The following is a 21,160-nucleotide window of genomic DNA, read 5'->3' as shown; positions in this document are numbered from 1 at the left end:
GCCCGTCGCTGGTGTCGCCGCCCCGGCTGGAGTCTCCCAAACCCGCATTTTCCTCTTCAGGTTGGGGTTGTGAGCGGGGATGGCCGCAGGGCGGGTTCCGCAGCCCGGCTCTGCTGCCTCTTCACCGACATGTCATGTTTTCCAGCGATGATGGAGGAGTTGCAGATGACCCACTCTCAGAAGCGATACCTGATGGACTATGTGAAACGTGAGTGAGGCCCCCTGGCTCTCCTGCCCGCTGGTGTGCTGTGGTGAGGAGCTTTTGCATCTCGGCTTGAGACGGGGGCATTCGCCCACAGCCTGCTCGGATGGGCAAGTGCTTTAAAACAGCAGCACAGCAGCTGCTGACACATGGGGACAAACGGGTCAGCCAGGTAACAAGACGCAACGGTGTGGCTTAAACCACAGCCTATCTCGTGCCCAGTGACCAGGGTGAGACATCTGTGGCACTAGGGTCTTCGTTTGTGATGCTACTATGGATCAACAGGTAGATCTCCTGGCAATGGCCCAGATCCATCCATCCAGAGCCCCCTCTGTCTGATTTGCTGTTATTTTTGGTTCGTCCCCCAGGAGGAGATGCCCTGCCCGTTCAGAGATTCCCTCCATCTGGCAAACAACCAGCGCCTGCTTCCTACACAGCAGCCTGTCAGCCCCACAAGCTTCCAGCTAGACCGCTTCTCCGACCTGCCAAGGTCTGCCAGGCAGGAGATGCCTACACCCGAGAGAAGTTCAAGCCACAGCCCACACGTAAGTCAGCAAACATTGCTGATAAATACATGCTGCTGCCTGCAGCCTCTCTTCCCCTTGTGCCCATCCGCTGCCTCAGTCTCAGTAGTGGCAGTGTATCTGAATTGCTCCACGTCCTTACGCTCTCAGTCTTCAAAGATGCTTTAGAAATGGATCTCTGAGGGAACATCTGCTGTAAGTGCTCGCTGACTTCTGCCCACCGGCTCAGTGGGTGACAGGTGATAGGGACCTGCACAGTCCTTGAGTAAGAACGGATCACTACATGCTCCTAGCACATAAATGTGAACCAAACCTCTGATGTTGGTTTGGTGGGCTCTGGACGCCCGTGTGGTGCTTGCACATAGTCCAGGGTTGGACTGACATTAATGTAACCCTTCCTCTGGCACAGTTAGCAGGGAAGCAGTGTGATCAGGCTCCTCCGTGAGGAGACATGCTGATAATAATTTTTTTTCCTTTGGCATTCACAGGAGATTTGGAAAAGGAGAAGAGAAGACTTCAAAACATCTTAGCAACAGGGAAGGATGCGGTGGAGGACGAGGTGGAGCAGGTGCTCGTTCAGAAAAAAGAAGAGGAGGTAGCTGAGCCTGATCGGTTTGAAGAATGTATGTCTTCATGTCCCCAGGAGGGAGGCAGGCAGGAAGCCTGGGAAGCTAGCTCCCCCCTAGGGCTGGGGCGGCAGGCTGTGTTGCTGGTAACCTGAAGCCCATTACAGGAGGAGGCACAAAGCCCAGTTTCCAAGAGAAAGGACTCGCTGCTGTGATGCTGTAATCCAGCCATCCTCACAGAGCTTATCCTGCCGAGGTTTGCTGGCAGGTAGCTCTCTGGGCTGCCCACACAAAATGCACCCTGCTGGCAGGGGAATAGCCTAGGGATGTGCAGGGATACCTGGGAAGCCAAGCTCAGGTACTGCTGGTCCTTTTCCCAGCAAGCATGACTCAACACAGACCAGGTCACTTGAGAGCCTGACCACAGTTTGGGCCATTCCACTCCAGGATCACAGCAGTTATACTAGCAAAGCTTAAATGTCGAGCAAAATTTTAAGCAGTGAAAGACTTTGGCTTGCAGAGTATACTGGGATAGCAAAACCTTGCCTAATACCTCTCTGTGCTTGAATCTTCAGTGTGTGTGTGTACACCCCTGCCAGCCCTTTGCCAGCTGGAGTAGCACAAAGATGGGCAGTGCTAGCATAAAGTGTACAGAAGAGGTGCTTTGGTCCCTGCTGCAGGGAGCCAGTGCAGCTGGTTTCACATATGCTTGGTAGCCTCCAACAGTTGTCACAAGCTGAGTGTTATCCTTGACACATCTGTGACAGGATTTGGATCAGCTGGCTGCAGGTCTGTGCTGCAAAGCGGCAGCTGATGATCCATGCCTGGTCTTGGATGGTTGCAGGCACTGGGTGATGTGTGTCAACTAATGAACCTCAACAGCAGGTTCTGTCTCCATCCACAGACTGGTTAAATTGCCCACGAGCAAAAGAGAATTGTCTGCACAAAGAAAACTAGAAAACTACTGTTCCTGGGAGTTGGAAGTAGTAAGAAGTTGGACAGAAGGGACATTTCCCATTATGTAAGGGACTACTGAGGTATTGTGATGACATGTTGAGCAAGATGAGTGTTACAGCAGATTTCCCCCTGCCCTGGTGGCATTGCTGTTCAAGCAGAGCTAGGAGATTGGGGGTTCAGATCTAGACAGAAGTGTGTTTTCTTGCCTTTTGGCCGCATGCTGTTTCCACAGTTCTTTCTCTTATCCATCAGTGATGAATGAAATTCAAGAGAGGAGGGAATTCCTGGCAGAGATGGAAGCTCTAGGACAGGGCAGGAAGTATCAAGGGATTGTCCTCACTGAAATCTCACAGGTATGCAAGAGCATTGGCTGAACAGTGCATGGAGGGAATCCCATGTGTCAGAGATCATAAAGCAGAATCTTCTCTGGTATCTGAGCAGGGAAGAGGGCAGAGAGCTGCTTCCCTTCATGGCACAGCTCAGGCATTAATTTGGGGAACAGTGGATAGAGGTTTTTCAGCTTTCTTTCCATCTCTGCATGAGAAACTTAATCAGGGAAATAGAGTTTTTGTATTTGAGATTGGGAAAAGAAGAAAAAAAAGCTGCTGGCTTTCTCCCTGCTCAGCTCTCCCCCTTTGTACTTTGCAGAAACTGCATGAGATGGAGATCATTGACAAGAAGAGAAGTGAGGAAATGAGAAAGATCATGACAAAAGCCTTCCCTGTTGGGAACAAATCCAATCTCCAAGACTAGGCCAAGGGCAAAACACAAGTGCAATTTGTTCCCACCTACTCTTCCCAGTCTCTCAGCATCGAAGGCTGGTCTGTGTCTGTTTCCAAAGAGGGGGCAGCACCATCTGTTGCCTGAAACTAGAAGGCAGGACCAATTTGTACATAAACAGCAGCAGAAGTTGTAAAATCCTTCCCACACACTGGATCCCTTCTTGCTCAATAATATTAAAGACATAAAAACACATAGCAACAGCTACCAAAACATGACAAAGTAGAGCCTTCTTTTGCCTATGCAGTGCCTCAGAGTACAGCAATCCATCCACAGAAATGTCATTTTTTCTCATCTACCCAGAGGTGAAGGTTTCTCATGATCGAAGGCTGGTCTGTGTCTGTTTCCAAAGAGGGGGCAGCACCATCTGTTGCCTGAAACTAGAAGGCAGGACCAATTTGTACATAAACAGCAGCAGAAGTTGTAAAATCCTTCCCACACACTGGATCCCTTCTTGCTCAATAATATTAAAGACATAAAAACACATAGCAACAGCTACCAAAACATGACAAAGTAGAGCCTTCTTTTGCCTATGCAGTGCCTCAGAGTACAGCAATCCATCCACAGAAATGTCATTTTTTCTCATCTACCCAGAGGTGAAGGTTTCTCATGACGAGCCTTCTTTTGCCTATGCAGTGCCTCAGAGTACAGCAATCCATCCACAGAAATGTCATTTTTTCTCATCTACCCAGAGGTGAAGGTTTCTCATGACAGCATGATGGTAACACACGCTGCCACCCACACCTGTAACCTTCTCACTCCTGGCCCTGTGACTCTGGGAATGTCACTGCAGGAAGATGCAACTGCATGGCCTTGCATGATCACGAGCCCCTGGCATTGCTGCAGGTCACTGTGACTGCGACCTGCAGCATCAGCAAACCTCTGGTGGCAGCCCCATGGGGCAGGGGCTCCAAGGGGCTGTGCCAAGCAGGGACAGGGGATTTCAGCCCAGTGCCTGCTGCTCTTTGCTGTGGGCTTGCTGTGATTTTTTGGTTCCCGAAAGCATGGTATGCAGAATAGCCACTCTATTCCCACAGAGACTGGAAATGGCTGTTTGTTCACCTCCTACATACCTGCACCTCTGTCCTCCAGCAGGCTGAAGCATGATGCCCTGCTTTTCCTATGCAAATCCCAGCATAAAGTCCAGTTTCTGATTTCCTTTAGATCCCATCCTCTGCTTCCTAGCAATTCTCAGCCACTTTCCAAAGCCAGGCAGCATGCCCTGGCCCTGGGACAGCACGAGTGCACAAAGGAGCCAGAAACCTAGTCCAGAATCATTTTTTAAATCCAATGTTTCTTTTATTTCTGTTCAGGTGAATGGAAGTCATGGAGTTAGTACAGTATAATTTACAAATCAAACTTCTGACTGGGCGCAGGGCCAAGTGGTGTCAGGCTGCAGTGATCCCAATGGCCTTTGGCAACAGTGGTGTGACAGCAGGCTCTAAAGCAGACTTGTTTCTCCTTGGAGAAGGGTTGTGCTTTGGGATCTCCCCTCCCCTACCACTGCTCATCAGCCCGCTATGGTGGGGGTGAGATGGCATTACCAGCGCAGGGCTGAGCTGGCCAACTCCAGCCATGGGGGCCACGCTGGGATTGAGGAGGGGCTCGGGTCCCTCTGGTTTTGGGAAATGAGGATCCCTCTCCAGAATGCTACACCAGCCACCTTGCAAGGCACTGCTCTGAGAGCATTTTGGCTAAAGCCTGTTGGGTCTTTAGAAGAGACTGCAGCAGATGGCTCAGGGCTGGTTATGTCTAATTTGCTAATGGCATGATGAACAGCTGACCAACCAAACACCCATGAAACTCTAATTCAGACTGATCCAATAGTTCAATAAATAACTTGGAAGAGAAGGCAGGAAACAAAAATGGAAGGAAGAAGGGATGGTTGGAAGAACACCACCCCCCCCATTCCCTCCTCTGATGTATACACACGCACACACATGACAAATAAAATAAGGGGTTTAAAGTTTTAGGATGGGTTTGAATTCATCTAGTAAAGGAGGTGTAAAAAATAACCAGTCACATCTGCACACTTACAAAGTATACACAGATGAAGCTGGGTGAAGGTCAGTTGTGACTGCGCCTCTCTCCCCTGCCGCTCAAGGGTGGCACTGGTGAGCAGGGACACAATTTTAGTGTCCCTTGCCGGCACTGAGTCAATCTTGAGCTTTTCTGCCCTTGCTTGGAAAAGGAACAGGTCCTCCCTCCCCAGGAAGGCAGCAGAGTCAGCAGTGTTTAGCAGCAGTGGGGTTCCTGAGTAGGGCACGTGAGCTACGTCCTAGCAGCTGTACGCCGTCCCCTTGGGTCCTCTCAGCCTTGGGACGGAGCCCACCCACCCCTGGCACTCGAGGGAGGGGACAGCTCAAAATAAATAGGGCACCAGTTGTTTTTTTGGCTATGGCTCTAGAGCCTGGTGATGCAGGAGTATTTTCTTAACCTTTTAGTTTAGGCCACTAAAACCCAAAGGATCCTGATTCTAATGTCAGTTTTCTCCTGAAGTTAAAAATGGGACAGAAAAGGGACAAGAGCGGGCAGGCAGGGAGGGACAGGGAAGCCCAGTCCCCTCCTGGCAGAAGTCAGAGGCACGTGGAACTGTCACAGTTAGAGCGGGAGAAGGGACAGGGTGCAGTTAGTGCAAGTTTTCCCACAAATGCAAAACTCCTTCGCTTGTTCTCAGTTAATCACAATTGGGTAACATATCTGAAAAGCAAATCCATCTTCTCCCCACCTCGTTGACAAGGCTTCATGGAGGGGATGGCCATGCTCCCCCAGAGCCTCGGGAAGGGGAGGGCTTTGGTCATTCTCACCCACTCTGGGCTGAGGGCTAGCATCTCCCTGGGGTGGCAGCTCCGGTGCCTGGGGAGGGAGCAGGGGGAGAGGCGAGCCAGGGCCAGGGAGAGGTGAGTCGAGGTTCCCTCCCACTGCTGGTGTTCCCCTGCTCTAGCTTTTCTCCTTGGGTGACTTGCTCTTGGAGTCATGCTTGTTGCCCAGCAGCTTAAGCACCTTCATGGGCTTGAATTTGCCTTTCTTCTTGCTCTCAGTCTCCGCTTCCTTGTGAAACTCTGGGGTTGCAAAGGGAAGTTGTTACTGTGGGATGTCAATAGTTGTACAGACACACTCACGACAATGGGCAAGAGTGAGAGCCATGAATCAAAGCCCTCCACTGCAGGCACACTTTCTCTGGTAACAGGGGTGTGCAGCACAACTGTGCCTCTAACTTTATTGTCCCTACAGGAAAGTCTCCCCAGGCTACACAGAGTAGATTCAATCTCTCCTGCACACAATTTCACTAATGGCTCGTGCTGCCCCTTACTGGGGTCAGCAGTGAAAACATCACTCCAAAAAGCTTCCCATTTGTTTCTTACCTTTCCTTTTAATCATGGCTTCCAACATTTTATCCTCCTCCTCTTCTCTGAAAGAAAGAATGGGAGAGAGGTCAGGAATTCAGCCCTGAAAACAGCTGCTGCATTGTTTAAGGCTAGAGAGCCTCCTACTTAGACCCACAGAGGGGCAGATCCATCACTGTCTTGTGAGCATTTGCAACCAGCAGGATAAATCCCACATGCTGCACGTGCTGTCCTGTCTTTTCCACACAAGGCATTCAAAGAGACAAGGATTGGGAAGCCTGGGAAAGACATCAGCAATATGGATATCTTGGGACATCCCCACAAGGCGCTCGTGTGGCACTGAGTCAGACAGGCTATGCTTTTCCCTTCTCCCCCAGCCCACCCCACTCCTCACTCACCTCTGCCGGTCCTCATCCAGGCAATTCACAATGGCGTTCCTCTGCTCAATGATGGTCACCAGCTCCTGCATCAGCACCTTCTCCCTCCCTCGGTCCTCGTCGGTCCAGTCCTTCTCTACCCAGCCAAACCCCAAGAAAGGACAGACAATTACATGGCTGAAGGACCTCCAGCACAATCCCTTCTACCCTGGCACACTGAAGGGCTGGTTGGACTAGCACTGCTGTGGGGACAGAGCCCTGCATATGGCATTCCATGGGAACAAAAGAAGCATGTCCCTGCACAAGGCTGGGACACGCACTGAGATGGGACAGAGACTATAAAGCCAGCTGGCTGCACTGGAATCCCTACAGATCTGCCTCTCTTCACCTGAGACCCACCTAGAAAGAGAGCAGATGATGCCCATGGAAAAAATGATCCTTGTGGGTCCCTTCCAACTCAGGATATTCTATGATTCTATGAAAAAAGGAGTAAGCACAGCCAGAGCGGTGCTTTACCTGGCTTGTTGAGGAGGCACCGCAGTTCATACTCCACATCTGACTGCCGCTGCTCCAGGTTCTGCTGCTTGAAGCTGCAAAGGAAGGGGGAAGTTGGGAAGAACTGCAAGGCTCCGGAGAGGTGGAACATTATCCCAAAGTACAGGGTGAGCTCGGAAAGAACCATCAAGATGCTGATCTTGTCCTGTACAGCCAGGGAGCCAAGGACCAGTAAGGACCAGCCCTGGCTGCTCAAGGCCTTCCTGGAGTAGAGGCTGCAGAGGCTCTGGTGACATGCTCTGGGTCAGTTCTCAGTGCATTTGGACAGACTTGCTTGCCCTTACTCCCTCCCTTTTCTAGGCAAAGAGGCCCTGTCAGGATCTCCCCTGGAAGCACTATTTCAGGAGGGCTGAGAAAGAGTTCCCCAAGAGAGTGTCAGTGCCTCTGCACACGCCTGCACACACTTACATGTAGATGAGCTCCGACTCATGGCGCACCAGCATGTGCTTCTCATGGATGAGTTTGAACCAGTCCACAAGCAGGCTGTCCTCAGGGTTGTCTGCCAAGCAAAGGGACAATTCAGAGCCATTCCCAGCCCTGGTGGATCCCATCACCCTGCAGTAGCCTGGGCTCTGCCAAGCCAGGGAAGGGGCACTGTGCTAGAGCCAACCCAACCTCAGCCTATTTCTGAGTCTCAGAGAGACCCTGTCTCTTCTCCAACCTGTTTCCATTCTAGGGACATCTCCATGTTCAGGGTATGGTTGTGACCAATCTTGGAGGCCAGCACAGCCTCTGGTGCTCTTCCAACCCCAGCATCGGCAGGGAGGAAGTCACTGTTGCTATCTCCTTGCTGGAGAGAGGGCAGCCCCAGAGTCAGTCCTGCCCCACACCCACAGACAGCCTACTCCACATACCATTCTCAGCACTGCGCAGTTTTTCCTCCAAGGCCACCCCACGGTGCTCCAGCTCGTCCAGCTGATGCTCAATGGCATCCATCTCCCCATAGATGTCTTCCTCAGGGATATACTGATCTGTCTGCACCTGCAAAACCATAAATCAGACACTTTCATTACCACTAGACTCCAGTTTCCAGGGGTAACCCAAAGGTAACACTAACAAGGGCAGGGGGACAACAGAATATTGCATCTAAGTGTGGATCTGAAATCCCCACCCCACTCTGGAACAAAGGAAGACCATGGTGCTTTCATGAACAGGGTGTAGCCTACAGGCCCTCCTCCCCAGCCACAGCCAGCTGCTGCAATTCCTGCCCACACATGCATCAGCAGGGTGCCTGCAGACTGCTACAGCCCTGGGGGATAGCACAGAGCTGGCTTTTCCCTCCTTGCTCCCGAGGGCTCTTTTACCTTGCGTTTGATCAGTGGGAAGCCGTGGCCCGGTGCTGGAGGACGCACAGGCTTGGAGCCCTTGGGAGGTTTCTTTGCCGAGGGGGAGGCAGCAGGGGATGGCTTCCGATTGAAGGGGTTCTCTTTGCAGGAGGACTGGAGAGGGTGGACAAAAGCAGATACATGAGCATCCAGGGAAGGGAAGAGATCCCAACAGGTGGGGATGAGCAGACAGGGCAGCAGTAAGGTTTGTTCTGCCCCACACACTCCTAAAGGAGGAACACAGCACTCATCTCCACAAGCACCTAATCAAAAAAACAGCCGTGCTCCTATTTAGTGTCAGTTTCCCTGCTTCTCTCTCACAAGAGTGCTGAAATATTTTCCTTCGTGGTTCCCTTCCCATTTGCTCAGACTACACGACATCCTGCCTCTTCTCTAGCACATGGAGTAGGCAGAGTACAAGCAGAGCCACCATTTAACACAGCCCTGAAGCTTGCTTTCAGGGGGTCGCACACACCACACCTACCAAAGGAGCAAGCCTGGACTCACATTCCCCCTGTGACCGAGTAATGGACAGGGAAGAAAAGCCCTGTGATCTGGATGGGAGGAAGCTCATCATCTCACCTTCAGCTGTGGTTTGGGTGAGGAAGATGTCTTGGGGCTCCCAGCACCCCCATCTGAAGCCAAGAGGATGGGTGTAGGGCTAGCCCCAGCCGGAGGCTTGGGAGGCAGCCGACTGGGGCTGGTCTTTAGGCTGCCTGTGGAGATGCTCCTGCTGGTGTGCAGGGTGCTGGGCTGTGTCTCCCCACTGAGGCTGGCCAGCTCGCTGGAGGAGGAGAAGGAGGAGTTGGTGGAGAGGCTGGCTGGGACAGCAGGGCTTTCACTGGAAGAGACGCTGGCCAGTGGTGCATCGGCGCTGGAAGTCTTGGCGGCTGTTGGCATGTGCACAGTGGGCTCGGAGGAGCTTTTGGGCACTGAGGCCTCATCGGTGTCTCCCAGCACCTTGGCTGAATTCTCAGAGTTGATGCTCTCGAGGCTGAGGGCTGGAGACGGGGTGGAGGATGATGGCTCAGAGTGTGACAGCCTGGAGATGGGGTGGTGGGCTGCAAAGCAAAGGGAGAGCTCAGGGAGGAATGAAGGGACAGCCAGGAGAGAAGGGGAGGGTGGCGTACACTGGAGACAGGAGACAGCGCAGTCTTGCCTGCAAATGCTGTACTCCAGTGGGTAGAGAGGACATGGCTAATGCAACCATCACTGCATAAAGGCCTGGCCTGCCAGGGTGATGCAGAGGCACCTGGGAAGGGGGAATCTCCATGGGGATGCACAGGGGCTGCAGAAGAAGGATAAAGGAGCAGGAGGAAGCTCACCTAGCGGGGAAGCATTGGGGGCTCGTGGAGCTGGCCGCTTCTTTGCCTTTGGACTGCTGGTGGGAGTGATGCCATACCAGGGGTGGAGAGGCTTGGCAGCAGTCTCACTCTGCTCCTGCTCAGGTGTGCTCTTTTGGGCATCAGCCTCCACCTCCTCCTCCTCATCTTCCTCAAAGGGGTTGTATGGTTTGGGCTCTGTGGCATCAGACCTGCTCTCTTCACTCCTGGCTTTCCCCACCTCTTCCCCATCCTCCTCCTCTGAAGTCCTGCTTGGAGTATCATGGCTGTTGCCTGGAGGAGGAGGAGGTGCTGGCTTCTTCTTGGGTTCTGCTTGCACTAAGGCCATCCATGGTGGGTCCTTGGCTCTTGCAGCAGCTCCACCACTGGTAGGAGAGAAAGAGAAATTGAGGTGGCAGAGGCAAGGTGAGGTGGCGAGGCACTGGAGAGGGACTTAGCCCTTGGGGGAAAGGAAGCATGGAGCAGGATGTCTCCCATGCAGAAGCAGCTTTCTCATCCAAGGATGGCCCTAGGCTTCCCCAGACACAGTGTCTCCCTCTCTGTGAGAAAACCTATGGGCCTTAGGGAAGCAGCCTGCCTGACTTGCCTGCTGGGCCCAGTGTTTTGGTGTCTGAATATTACAGCTTCCATCTGCTAAGCAGTGGTAAAGGTTGAGCTTTATGGGCATAGCTGGTCTTCCCTGCCCAACACCTTCCCCAGGACAAACCCTCCACAAGGCAGACAAGTGTCCCCTTCTCAGCACCCACAAGCAGGGCCATTTCAGCAGGCATTTGGTAATTTGCCTGTGCCACAGAAACACCTTTCTAAAGCTCTCAAACTCTTCACAAACCCTGAGAGACAAATGCCCTGGGAGGTACGGATGACCACTGTCAGCCTGACCGTGCTGGGCTAGCACCTATTAGAAAAGGGACCTGGTCAAAGCCTATGTCCTCCTAAGAGCAGGAGCTGATGGACGTGGGAGAGAAGACCACAGGTGTGCTGTCCCCATAGCCCCACCTTTCTATGGAGTTTTCAGGTGATCTGCAAACAGAGGGACGTACCGATCAGAGGAGCAGGGTCTCCCTCGAGGTTTTGGGACAGGGGGGCTGGGTTCAGGTACCCGACCTAGAAAGACACAGGGTCAGACTGTCACAACACCAAAAGAACATGAAGAAAGAGGTTAAACCAACATGAGGCACCTCTTAGATATCTTCTCACAGGAAGGTGGCTATTCTCACTCACTGAAGACCTCATGGCATTTCTCCCACAGTTGATGCAGCCAGCTAACCCCAAACATCCCCTCTGCCTGTTTACCCCCTCTTCAACCTGGGAGCTGCACCTGGAGAACTGACATGCCCCTCTGTCCCCACACCTGCAAACTCCTCTAGCTCTCCCATCTTCCCTCCACACTGGCAGCAACCTTTGGAGAGCTCTGGAGAAATACAAGGGATCAGACAGGCAGGAAAGCTAGTACAGCTCTCCTCGCTATGGGGATGGCTGGCAATTGCTGGCAATCAAAGCCAGCCTGAGTGTCTGAGCCCAAGATTTACTCGGAGGCAGATAGGAATGTCAGGCTTCAGAAAAGGAAGGGAACTCGTCCAACCTGCAGCCAATCACCTTGGCCGCTGAGGATGTGGAGGGTAACCCCTGCCACCACTGTGCCCTCTTACCGTTCACCATGCCGGGCCCACACTCGCTGCTCTCACCCTGCAGAGTGGACCTGGGCCGGGGGACAGGGTGGGAGGTTGGAGGGGAGAGGGCAGACGCGTCGGTGGCCCTCCTTGGGGCAGGGGTGGGACGTGAGTCTCTGAGCCGTCCATCCAGCGGGCTGGCTTTGTCCTGGGTGAGTCCTGCAGGCTTGCTAGGGATTGGAGGCCTGGGGGGAGTTTGGGAGACAGGTGCCCCACTGCCAGCGTGAGCAGGGGGTGTCGGTGTCTCTGCTTTGCTGGCTGTGCTGTTCTTCTCTGCTGGGCCAGGGAGGCCCTCTGCAGGTGCAGGGGTCTCTGCCATGCTCTCCTGGGAGTCACCATCATCCTTCTCCACCTCTGCTCCTGTGTGGATGGCATCCTCTCCCATGCTGTCAGCCCCAGTCTCAGTTCTTAGCTCTGGTGACTGTCGGTCTGGGCTGGGCCTCCTCTCTGCCTTCCCGCTCATGGCCAATTTACCACGATGCTGTGTGCAGACAAAAGTCCCCGCCTCTGACCCAGGCTTGTATGACCCTGGGAGCAGCGTGCTGGAGCATTCCTTACACCTGCCAATGAGAAGAGAGAGCACCATGAGATGGGGAATGCCATCCTACCCTTCCCGGAAGGTAACACACCTGGAAGACCCTTGTAGGGACACGGAGTTAGTCCTCAACCCTGCTCCTAAATCCTAGAGTGCTCTTGGGGAAGTCATTCAGGAAAGAAGAGAAGTAGAGAAATGTCACCAGGCCACTGTAGGAACCCATGGCAAGTTCACAACTCAAATACTGCATGCCTTTGGGTTCTTCCTTCATCTCAGAAAGGACTTAATAGATGTGGAAGGGTGACAGTTGGTATCGGGATATGGTGTTGTTTCCAGACTTGGAATGGGGAGAGGGATCAACCATTCACAGACATGAAACAATGAATATCAGCTGGAATTAGGAAGCAATTGGTTCAGAACTGGCACAAGAAGGCTATGGGCTGCCTTGTGGGGGCTAATGGTCCAGGCAGGTTAAAGGACTGTCAGGCACATTTGTTTGCAAAACAACACCCTCAGCTCTGATTATTAAATAAATTGACATCAAATCCAACTCAGGAAATTACTACATTAGAGGCTTCCAGAGTATTCAGGAGAAGCAGCACACAAGCCTGGCCTGGTCTCATGCTCAGCCTCAGTGATGCTGACCATGGCATCCAGCTGGGCCACAGCATTTGGCTGGAAGGACAAGGGCATTATGCAGCAGGGCCATTCTTACTCTCTGAAATTGGGCTAATAGCTTCCCTGTCCTTCATTGTCTGCCACATCTTGGATCATCCACTCTTCCCCCACTGAGCCTCTGAACGCTTCCTAATGAAGCCCTCCGGGTGCAAGCGTGATACAAAGCACTGGCAACCAAGTTAGTCCTTCTCCACCTGGGAAGGGAGGTGGATAGCAGACATGAAAGACAGCCAAAGGCAAGGGGCTGATCAAGCACTCCCATGAAAACCAAGCTTGTTCCTTCTTGTCTGAATACCTGGTGCTTGCAGCAGCTGGCTGCCCTACGCTGCCAGCAGATAATTTTGGCAAGGAATTCTGCTCTGGGCATCCAGTTGACTGGGATTTCCTTAGAAATGGAGAGCAGAAGTGTGAGGACATAGGGACTCTAGAGAGTCCCTATAAAATGAAGATGTGGAAAGCTCAGACAAGGGGAGAAGGCAGTTTGCTTTGGGTTTAACTCCATCAGCCCACGGGAACCGCTGCCACAGGACTTTTCCGACCAAACACCGTCCATGAATCAGCACAGGAGAAAAAAAACAAAACAGAAATAGACAAGAAGAGAATCAGGAGGCAAAACATTTGGGATAAAATTACAGGGATCTCCCTGCTCAATCTGAAGGGCCATTAGCTGTGGCATGGCAGACATGGCCCCTCTCCTATTCCTGGCCCATGAGGACAGTGGGAATGCTGCACCTGCACTCAAAAACTCCTGCTTTTGCCCCAGCTGCAGATGGGAAGCCTGAATGGCCCCAGCTCAGCTCCCCCCCTGCGATGCCGTTTCTACGGCACATCCCCAACTGGCTTAGGCAGGTGAATGAGGCCTCCCACATCTTCCCAGTGGCTCGATGTTTCTGTCCTCAGAGGCCAACTCCTGTCCTGTGGCCCATGGGAGAGATCTCATTCTTTCATCATCAGAGAAGGGAAAGCAAAGTGAAATGATTTCACAGGCACTGCAGGTAAGGACCTGCACTCAGGGAGTAACCACAGAGCTGCTGACATGTAAACCCTCACTCCTGAGTTTGTTAAGAGTCTGCAGCTCTCCACATGCTCCCTGGGAGCTCAGCACCACCCAGGCAGCATGGAAGCCTGTATATCCAGTTGAGGATGTGGACTGTAGGTGTAAGGAGGTCTGCAGGATGATGTCATGGCTTAGACCTCACTGGAAGGTGGGAAGGTGAAGGGGGGGTGGTCCTGGGTAGGCAGGTCATAAAGAGGCAGAGCATCCTTGTTTATGGAGGTGGGAGAAGCTCAAGAGGCTGGGATTCCAAGTAAGTGAAGTGGGAAAGCACAAGTCAGCAAGGGAGGCAGGGAGTAGGGTAGGAATGGAGCACAGGGACCAACAGGCTAGTCAGACCTCTGGGACAGGGGGCTGGCAGGAAAACAGAACATCTTCACTCTCTTTTCAAGTACTGTTGTTCGTGTTCCATGCTGCCCAGGGACGCAGACACTCAAAGATGGGGTGCAGCTGGCCACAGCCCCCCAGCCTGTCGAGGAGAGAGGCTGCCCCAGCAGGCCTGGCCACCACATACCTGAAGCACTGGCGGTGGTAGAGCTTGCCCTCAGCCAGGTAGCGCTGCACCAGGTGGACGTGCTGCTGGCAGGCTGCGCAGGTGCTGCTGAGCGCGCTGCGCTGCGAGCGCTCCGAGGGCTCCGAGGGGGCATCCTCCTGGGACACAGCACACAAGCGGCTCAGGATGGGGGCCACGAGCTGCTCCCCAGACCACGGATTCTCCAGAGCAGCTGCTCCCTGTGCAAGGCCCATTGCTGAGGGCTCGTGGCACAGCTCAGGGGCTGACCTCAGGGGCTGACAATGCACAGAACAGCTGCCCTCAAGCCCAGGCACAGGCAGGCTGCCTCTTCCCAAATTAGAAGGGGCCACTCCAAAAGGTGCCTTGCCCCTATCTACAGCTGAAAGGCTGTGGAAGGGACTAATCTACACCCCATGCATCAGGGTTCTGCGAGACATTGGAAAAGGTTCCATCCCAGACAACTGCTAAAACCTGAAATAAAGGGCATCTTTTCTGCCCTTCTAGTCCCCATTCCTTTTTTTCTTTCCACATCTACAGGGTTATCCCCACATAGGGAGGAGAGTGTTTGTACCCTGGGTGGTTCAAGGAACCATCCAGCACCAATCTGCCCACCCTCTTGCCTGCTATGGACAAATTACAGTCCAACAACGACTCTCTCAGCTGGATCCCGCAAGGAAACAAAATCTCAAACACCCCTCACACACAAAATACACAGGCAGGCCCCTGCAGTGATCCATGGCTCTGTGACAGGCTTTTTCCCATCTCCTCACCCACAGTGCAGGGGTTACCACTGCCTCAGTCTGGCTTTGAATTAAGAAATTGGGTACCTGTGGTCCTGAAGGACTCTCAGCTGCAGCCACAGGCGTCTTGTGGGACAGCACAGGAGGAGAGGAAGCCGCAGTTGGGCGCTTCATAGGCAGAGGGACGCTGGCTGGAGGCAAGAGGGAAGGAGGATCAGGCATGGAGAGAAGTGTGACTCACACCACCCGTGTGTGGGAAGGGGAGGGGAAAAAAAGCAAAATCATCCAGCCTTGTGACATAGGATGAGACCTGCCACTCCTAACACTTCAGTGCTTATTTTAGGTGGAAGAGACAAACACAATCTAATAATGGGTCAGCTGTGAGGCTGCCAGAGAGCCTGGCCTGCTGTGGATCCCCTTCTGTGGCCCAGGGATACCAGCCTCCCACTGTGATTTTATTTACTCATCAAATGCTACTTGGCTTCCTTGTAATCGACTCACTAAGCAACGCTCAAAGCCCAGAGCAGCTGGGGTAGCTGCTGATGTATTGTTGTGACCCACTGGGCCCCAGGGCTTCCAGGCTGTCAGCAGGTCTGTGAAGCATCTCTTGCTGTCAGGGCTGGAACTCACACACCAGTCCCCAGCGGGACTCCTTGGCTGGGAGACCAGCATCCCTGGAGAAGCACATACAAGTGGAAGAGATTTATCTGATGTTGAGGCTACAGAGTGGAACAGGAGACCTGGAGCCCTCATCTCCATCCAGCCAAAGGATGCTTGGGAAGAGCTGTCTCAGAGCACTCAGCTCAGGCTGCAGTCGTAGGGACAGACAAGCTGATTTGAAACACTCCACCCTGGCCCCACTCTCTCTGTCCTCCAGTCATTTTACATGTACCTATGTGACAAAAATTAGCTGTGGTAGGTGGGCTCCTATCTAGCTTTCTCCTATTTTAGCGGGCTAGAGCAAATCACAAAGGGTTCTGGTGAGCACCAGGGGTGGTGAGGAGAAAGGCGTTCCTTCTTCCACAGCCTGAGCTGTTACATCACTCCCCATGTCTTGTGAAACCTCACCCCAATGCAGTCTCTCTTCCAGGCCTTCCTCAGGGGCGCCAGCAAGATGCAGGAGAGGCGGGTGCTGCCTGCTCCTCTCCTCTTCCCCACAAACACACACAGCTCCCAGTTGCCACAGGAAGGAGGAAGCACAGGGTGATGCTGGGTTTCCTGTACTCAAACAGGGCCAAACTGGAAGCCAGAAGGGTGGGAGGACACTCACCTTGGCTGGGGTTGTTGAAATGGTTGTAGTACTGAGACACGTAAGTCATGATGCTGAGGCAGTCGGGGACTTTCATGGAGACCATATCATTGGGATCTAGCAGGGCTGGGATGCCCAGCTCCCGCTCTGCCAACTCAAAGGCCTGCAGGAACAGCACAGAGGCATTTAGGAAAGAAAACTGATGCATGGCATCCCTGATGGACAGAGGCTTCCAGACATGCTGCTTGACTAAAAAAAGCAGCAACAGAAGCGAGGTTCCCTTCAAGTTTTCACTGAAAAAAAACCCCAGTGTTCTTTCAACTCATGGGGACACCAGCAGTGCCCTCACACAAGAGCCTGGCACAGCCTTGGCTGGCACCACGAAGGGGTGAGGGCTGGCACATACTTCCAGTGACACTGAGCTCTACTCAGCAGTGTCCCCAGCCACCCCAAGTGCTCACCCCACAGAAACACTGACTGACCATCCTTTCATGCTCTGGGGTGGCACACCTTCCCCTCCCACAATCAACAGAGCCATCCTGGCTCAATATCCAGCACCCTGCCATGCACAAGCCAGTACTTTCAGTACTTTTCTGTGTCTCAGCAAGCAGAAATGAGGACACTGTGATAAGAAGCACCCACCTCCTCCAACTGCATACACAGCTCCCCAAAAAGAAGGAATGGAGGAGGGAAAAAGCTGTTTGAGAGTTTCCCACTTAGCAGCATATGTGGATTACTGTCTACACACTGGCCATCCCTCTGCTGAGCCAAGGGCAGTGAACCTACATTGATCTCCCAGGGAGGGAGGTGCAAAGCTATGGCAGGGACTGAAGAGAAGTAAGCCAGGAGGAGACGAGAGTGGTTTGGACACTGAATGGTGAGGAACCAGGTGCACAGATAAAGGTACTGGGTGTGGGTAAAGAGTGGAGGTGCCTAGTCTCTGGGGCATGAGGTGCTATGGAGGGTGTGAGATACAAAGAAAAGGAATGGAGAAACAAAAGAAAATGGATATTTGCAGTAACTAGGGGTGTAAAAGTGCCCCCCGTGGACATCCTGCTCTGCTCAGCCTGGCTTTAAGCCAGTTGTCTGGACTGAGTCTTGCTGAACACAAGGCTGCAAGCAGCAAGGAGTGAGGAGAGACCCCACCTGAGAGGGCCCTAATAGGACAAGATACCCATTGTGTAGGTCTTGAATGGAAAAAGCTGCTAATGACTGAAAGGGGCCAACTGGTCTAGCAAAGGACATGCCAGGACACAGTTGGAGAGCCCTGGTCCTGTAAATCCCAAATCACAGAATCACAGAATGGCTGGGGTTGAAAGAGACCTCGGAGATCATCTAGTCCAAACCCCTGCTAAAGCATGTTCACCTAAAAGCAGGTGACACAAAATCACATCCAGCTGGGGTTTGAGTATCTCTAGAGCAAGAAACTCCACTTCCTCTCTGGACAGCCTGGTCCAGTACTCTGTCACCCTCACAGTAAAAAATGTTTTTCCTCATAATCAGCTGAGGAATTCTTGTATTTCAGTTTGTACCCATTGCCCCTTCTCCTGTTGCTGGGCACCACTGAAGAGTCTGGTCTCATCCTCAACGTCTGCCCTTAAGATATTCGTACGTAGCTGTCACCCCAAGACAGTAGCTTAACTCATCTTGGGAAGCTGATGGGCCGTGCCTTTCCACAGACTATCAGATGGAGCCTGCAGCAATGAGGTTTTTCTCTCACTTAAAAAAACCCAAGGCTGTTGCTGCTCTGTCCTACCACTAGCCCCTCGGGCTCGCACCTCCCCATTCCCCACTGCCTGCTTCTGCTACTGGCTCCAGCTGTGCCAAACAGGAAAGGAATATTGCAGACCAGGGTCCAGCATGACCTTCCTCTCTGCCTATGCCTGAAGCAAAACTAGCTTCCTGATTCCATTGCCTGCAAATCTGGAACAAATGAGGTCAAGAAGATGTTGCACCATTTAAATCTTCACCTGAGATGTTGTCTTGGCAACTATTAGGATAACCAGGCTGGAAGCTGATGTTTCAGATTCCCTTGTTTCCAGAGGAGTTCCTGCCTGTTACTTACAAACACAGATTCTTCTTATACCCTCAGCACTGTCACAAATTCCTCCCACACTACATGACCTCCGTCAAGTCATTCTCACATCACTTCTTCCTTCTGTGCACTGCAGAACAGGGACTTACCAAGCGATTATTCTCATAGACGTCATCCTTGGAGAGAGAATCAAAGTCTCTGAAATGAGAAAGCATAAAATAGCCACATGAGGTGCAGAGAAAAAGTGTCCCTATGCCATCACATGCAGATTCCCAGGACAGTCGACCTTACAACAACTCAACACATAAGACCCTAGATAAACAAAACCTTGGCAAAGCAGATTTCAGGTTGTAACAGCACAAGGAAACCAAAGGGAAATTGCAATTAAAAAAAGAAAGCAAGTCCCAAATGGGTGGTGACCAGGAAATTAAAATGTCATTCTTGTCTCTCGTTACCCACTTCTGCCCTTGAGATTAAAGGCTGCAGAAATACCAGGGCCATGTTTCAATTAGCACCACACATGCTGCACCAAAGAGTGCACGACATCACCCCAGATTTGCTTTTCCAAGGCCACTGGCACAACAGTGGAGGATGGGGATACAGATCCCTCACCTCAAGAGAAAGAAGTGACAGATACAGCTCAGGTGGCTCTATGAGGGTCCTTAGACAAACCTCCCTACACCATCTCAAGGAATTTGGGGTGACACAGAAGATCTTAAACTGCACTTCTGCCCTTGCTTTCCCCCAAACACTCACAGTGCACAACAAACCGACCTTGGCTGCAGCCTTTGGAGCTGAATGCAAGGTGCTCAGCACACAGAGGAACCCCAGCAGTCTCCAGCCCAGGGGATTCACTTGTTCCAACTAATTTCCCTTGTTCCCCTGGAGCCCTTTGGGGGGTTCAACCTGGCCACAGGGACGGATTAGCTGCCTTCACCAGGGAAGCAGAGGGCAAAAAGTTAAAGCAGTCTGCAGGCTTTTAACAGAGGGGGAGAAATGCAGGAAGGAGTTAGTTATGGCTTTTGCATGTGCACGTGGGTACAATGTGTGAAAACTGCACTGCTTACAGCTCCTTCCTGCCAAGGATCTCAGCTTTGTTACACAAAAACCCCCTCATGCAGCAGCCTGGTGTGCCTGCTACCTGGGTTCACAGGGGAGGTCGCAGTCCAGAGAGGTCTAGGGTCAAGCAAAGCCACCCCAATGGACCACAGAGAGGTGCCAAAGCTTGGGAGACCAACACAGAAGGACAATTCAGATTAGAGAGGGGAATGCATCCCCCACCCCAAAGACGGTGTGCAGGAACTGGGAGAGATGGCACCACGCACCTGCGGAGAGGGGCTACAGGAACCTCCTTCCTCCATCCCCCTTTGGATTTTATTGCCTTTTCCTGTAACACTGACACGACCCATCCTGGCACCACATGGCAGGGCAGCCAGCCCCTCCTCAAAGCCCCTCAAGCAGCTTTCCCAAAGCTGCAGAGGAAGTCTGTGATGAGCTCAGGAAGGTTTTCCTGGCTACCTACAGCACCATAAAATTACACTTCCTCCGTTCAAAAGCAAGAGGCTGCTGGTGCCGTTTCCTCACGACGAATGAAGCTGCAGCCGCTCGCTGCTGCGGGAGCAAACACAGCACACACGCAGAAAGGTGGGCAGGATTTGCAGCTCTGTTACCTTCCTGAAAGCTCATGTGAATACGTGTACAGAGCTCAGACTGCTCAAAATACCACATCTTTTCCTTCTCTACATGCTGGTGAGCAAAGGTTTCAGCTGCAGCCTTTGCTTTGATGTCAAAACCACTGCCATTTTTGTAATTATAACTAGTCTCCACTGGGAGATGTTTTTTCCCTAAGTTTTTGTTTTGTTTTTGCCTAGGGAAGTCCTTTAACCTTGCAGTATTTTTTTTTTCCCTTTTAAAGAAAATGCCAACTTGGAACACAGGAGAAGCAATGACAGCGAAGTTATATATCAACTGCCCTCTAAACATTCATGACCTTCATTCTGAATGCCTTCACTTTCAGGATATGGGAGTGGTGTAGCTGGAAGCTCGAAGACTCCTTGGTGGGCTGGGAGAGTATTTTCTGACAGACAAAACATCATGTCCATTCCACTCTGCCCCAGCAAACCAAAGCTGTTTCAGTAAACCAAGGCAACTCCACTAGGAAAAGCAGTTGCCAGCAGAGAGGACGTGAAGCTCAAGAGGTAATGAGGGGTTAGAAAGCAGCAAGGGAATAGCAGATTCTTTTCCACTAATGTAGGATTGCAGACTCTCAGCTTTACCCGAGATGTTGAAGTCCATCAGTACAAGGCCCCAGGGATCAGTTTATTCAGTTCCTCTCCACTGCATTTTCCAGCTCCCTCTCTGACAAGTCAAGCAGGACCACACTGACCTGCATTGCTCCTGACACAAGCACTCCCATATGCCATTTCATCACGTGGCATCCTGTGGCTCCAGGCACGCTCCCAGTACCAATGTGCAAGGAGCGTGGCCACTCAGGCACGGGAAAAATCACTCCAGACACACCCCTTTCCCCTCTATACTGTCTCCTCTGCAGAGAGCCCAGAACTTGCCATCTCGCAATTCTGTGTGACATGTGGCTGCATGTCACATTATTTCCTCGCCCTCATCTCAGCAGTCTTTCATCCAGCCCTGCTCAGGCTCCTCTCCTGCCAACATACCCATCCAAGGGATTGGATGTAAGAACAGGCAAGA

The 21,160-nt window shown here is 52.3% G+C and overlaps 2 protein-coding genes across 2 annotated transcripts; one reads left to right on the top strand and one right to left on the bottom strand.

Moving 5' to 3' along the window:
* The first annotated feature begins 6 nt into the window (after window positions 1-6).
* On the top strand, window positions 7-3,247 carry CUNH22orf23 (chromosome unknown C22orf23 homolog). Its single transcript, XM_008636439.2, has 6 exons — window positions 7-60; window positions 146-208; window positions 571-747; window positions 1,215-1,349; window positions 2,502-2,602; window positions 2,898-3,247. Exons 2-6 carry the CDS (start codon window positions 148-150, stop codon window positions 3,000-3,002), a joined length of 579 nt encoding a protein of 192 aa, XP_008634661.1. The 5' UTR covers window positions 7-60; window positions 146-147; the 3' UTR covers window positions 3,003-3,247.
* A 1,058-nt stretch (window positions 3,248-4,305) lies between these two features.
* MICALL1 (MICAL like 1) lies at window positions 4,306-18,705 on the bottom strand. The gene is made up of 15 exons (XM_017737977.1): window positions 18,601-18,705; window positions 16,438-16,579; window positions 15,255-15,358; window positions 14,428-14,564; window positions 11,626-12,206; window positions 11,017-11,080; window positions 9,959-10,341; window positions 9,216-9,694; window positions 8,613-8,747; window positions 8,163-8,289; window positions 7,717-7,807; window positions 7,270-7,343; window positions 6,775-6,889; window positions 6,395-6,441; window positions 4,306-6,091 (listed from the first exon to the last, which is right to left on the bottom strand). The coding sequence occupies exons 1-15, from the start codon at window positions 18,664-18,666 to the stop codon at window positions 5,970-5,972; spliced, it is 2,667 nt and encodes an 888-aa protein (XP_017593466.1). The 5' UTR covers window positions 18,667-18,705; the 3' UTR covers window positions 4,306-5,969.
* Between the last annotated feature and the right edge of the window lie 2,455 nt (window positions 18,706-21,160).

This window comes from Corvus brachyrhynchos, unplaced genomic scaffold (assembly GCF_000691975.1).
Source record: "Corvus brachyrhynchos isolate BGI_N302 unplaced genomic scaffold, ASM69197v1 scaffold56, whole genome shotgun sequence".
NCBI lineage: Eukaryota > Metazoa > Chordata > Aves > Passeriformes > Corvidae > Corvus > Corvus brachyrhynchos.
This window is presented reverse-complemented; position numbering and strand designations above follow the sequence as displayed.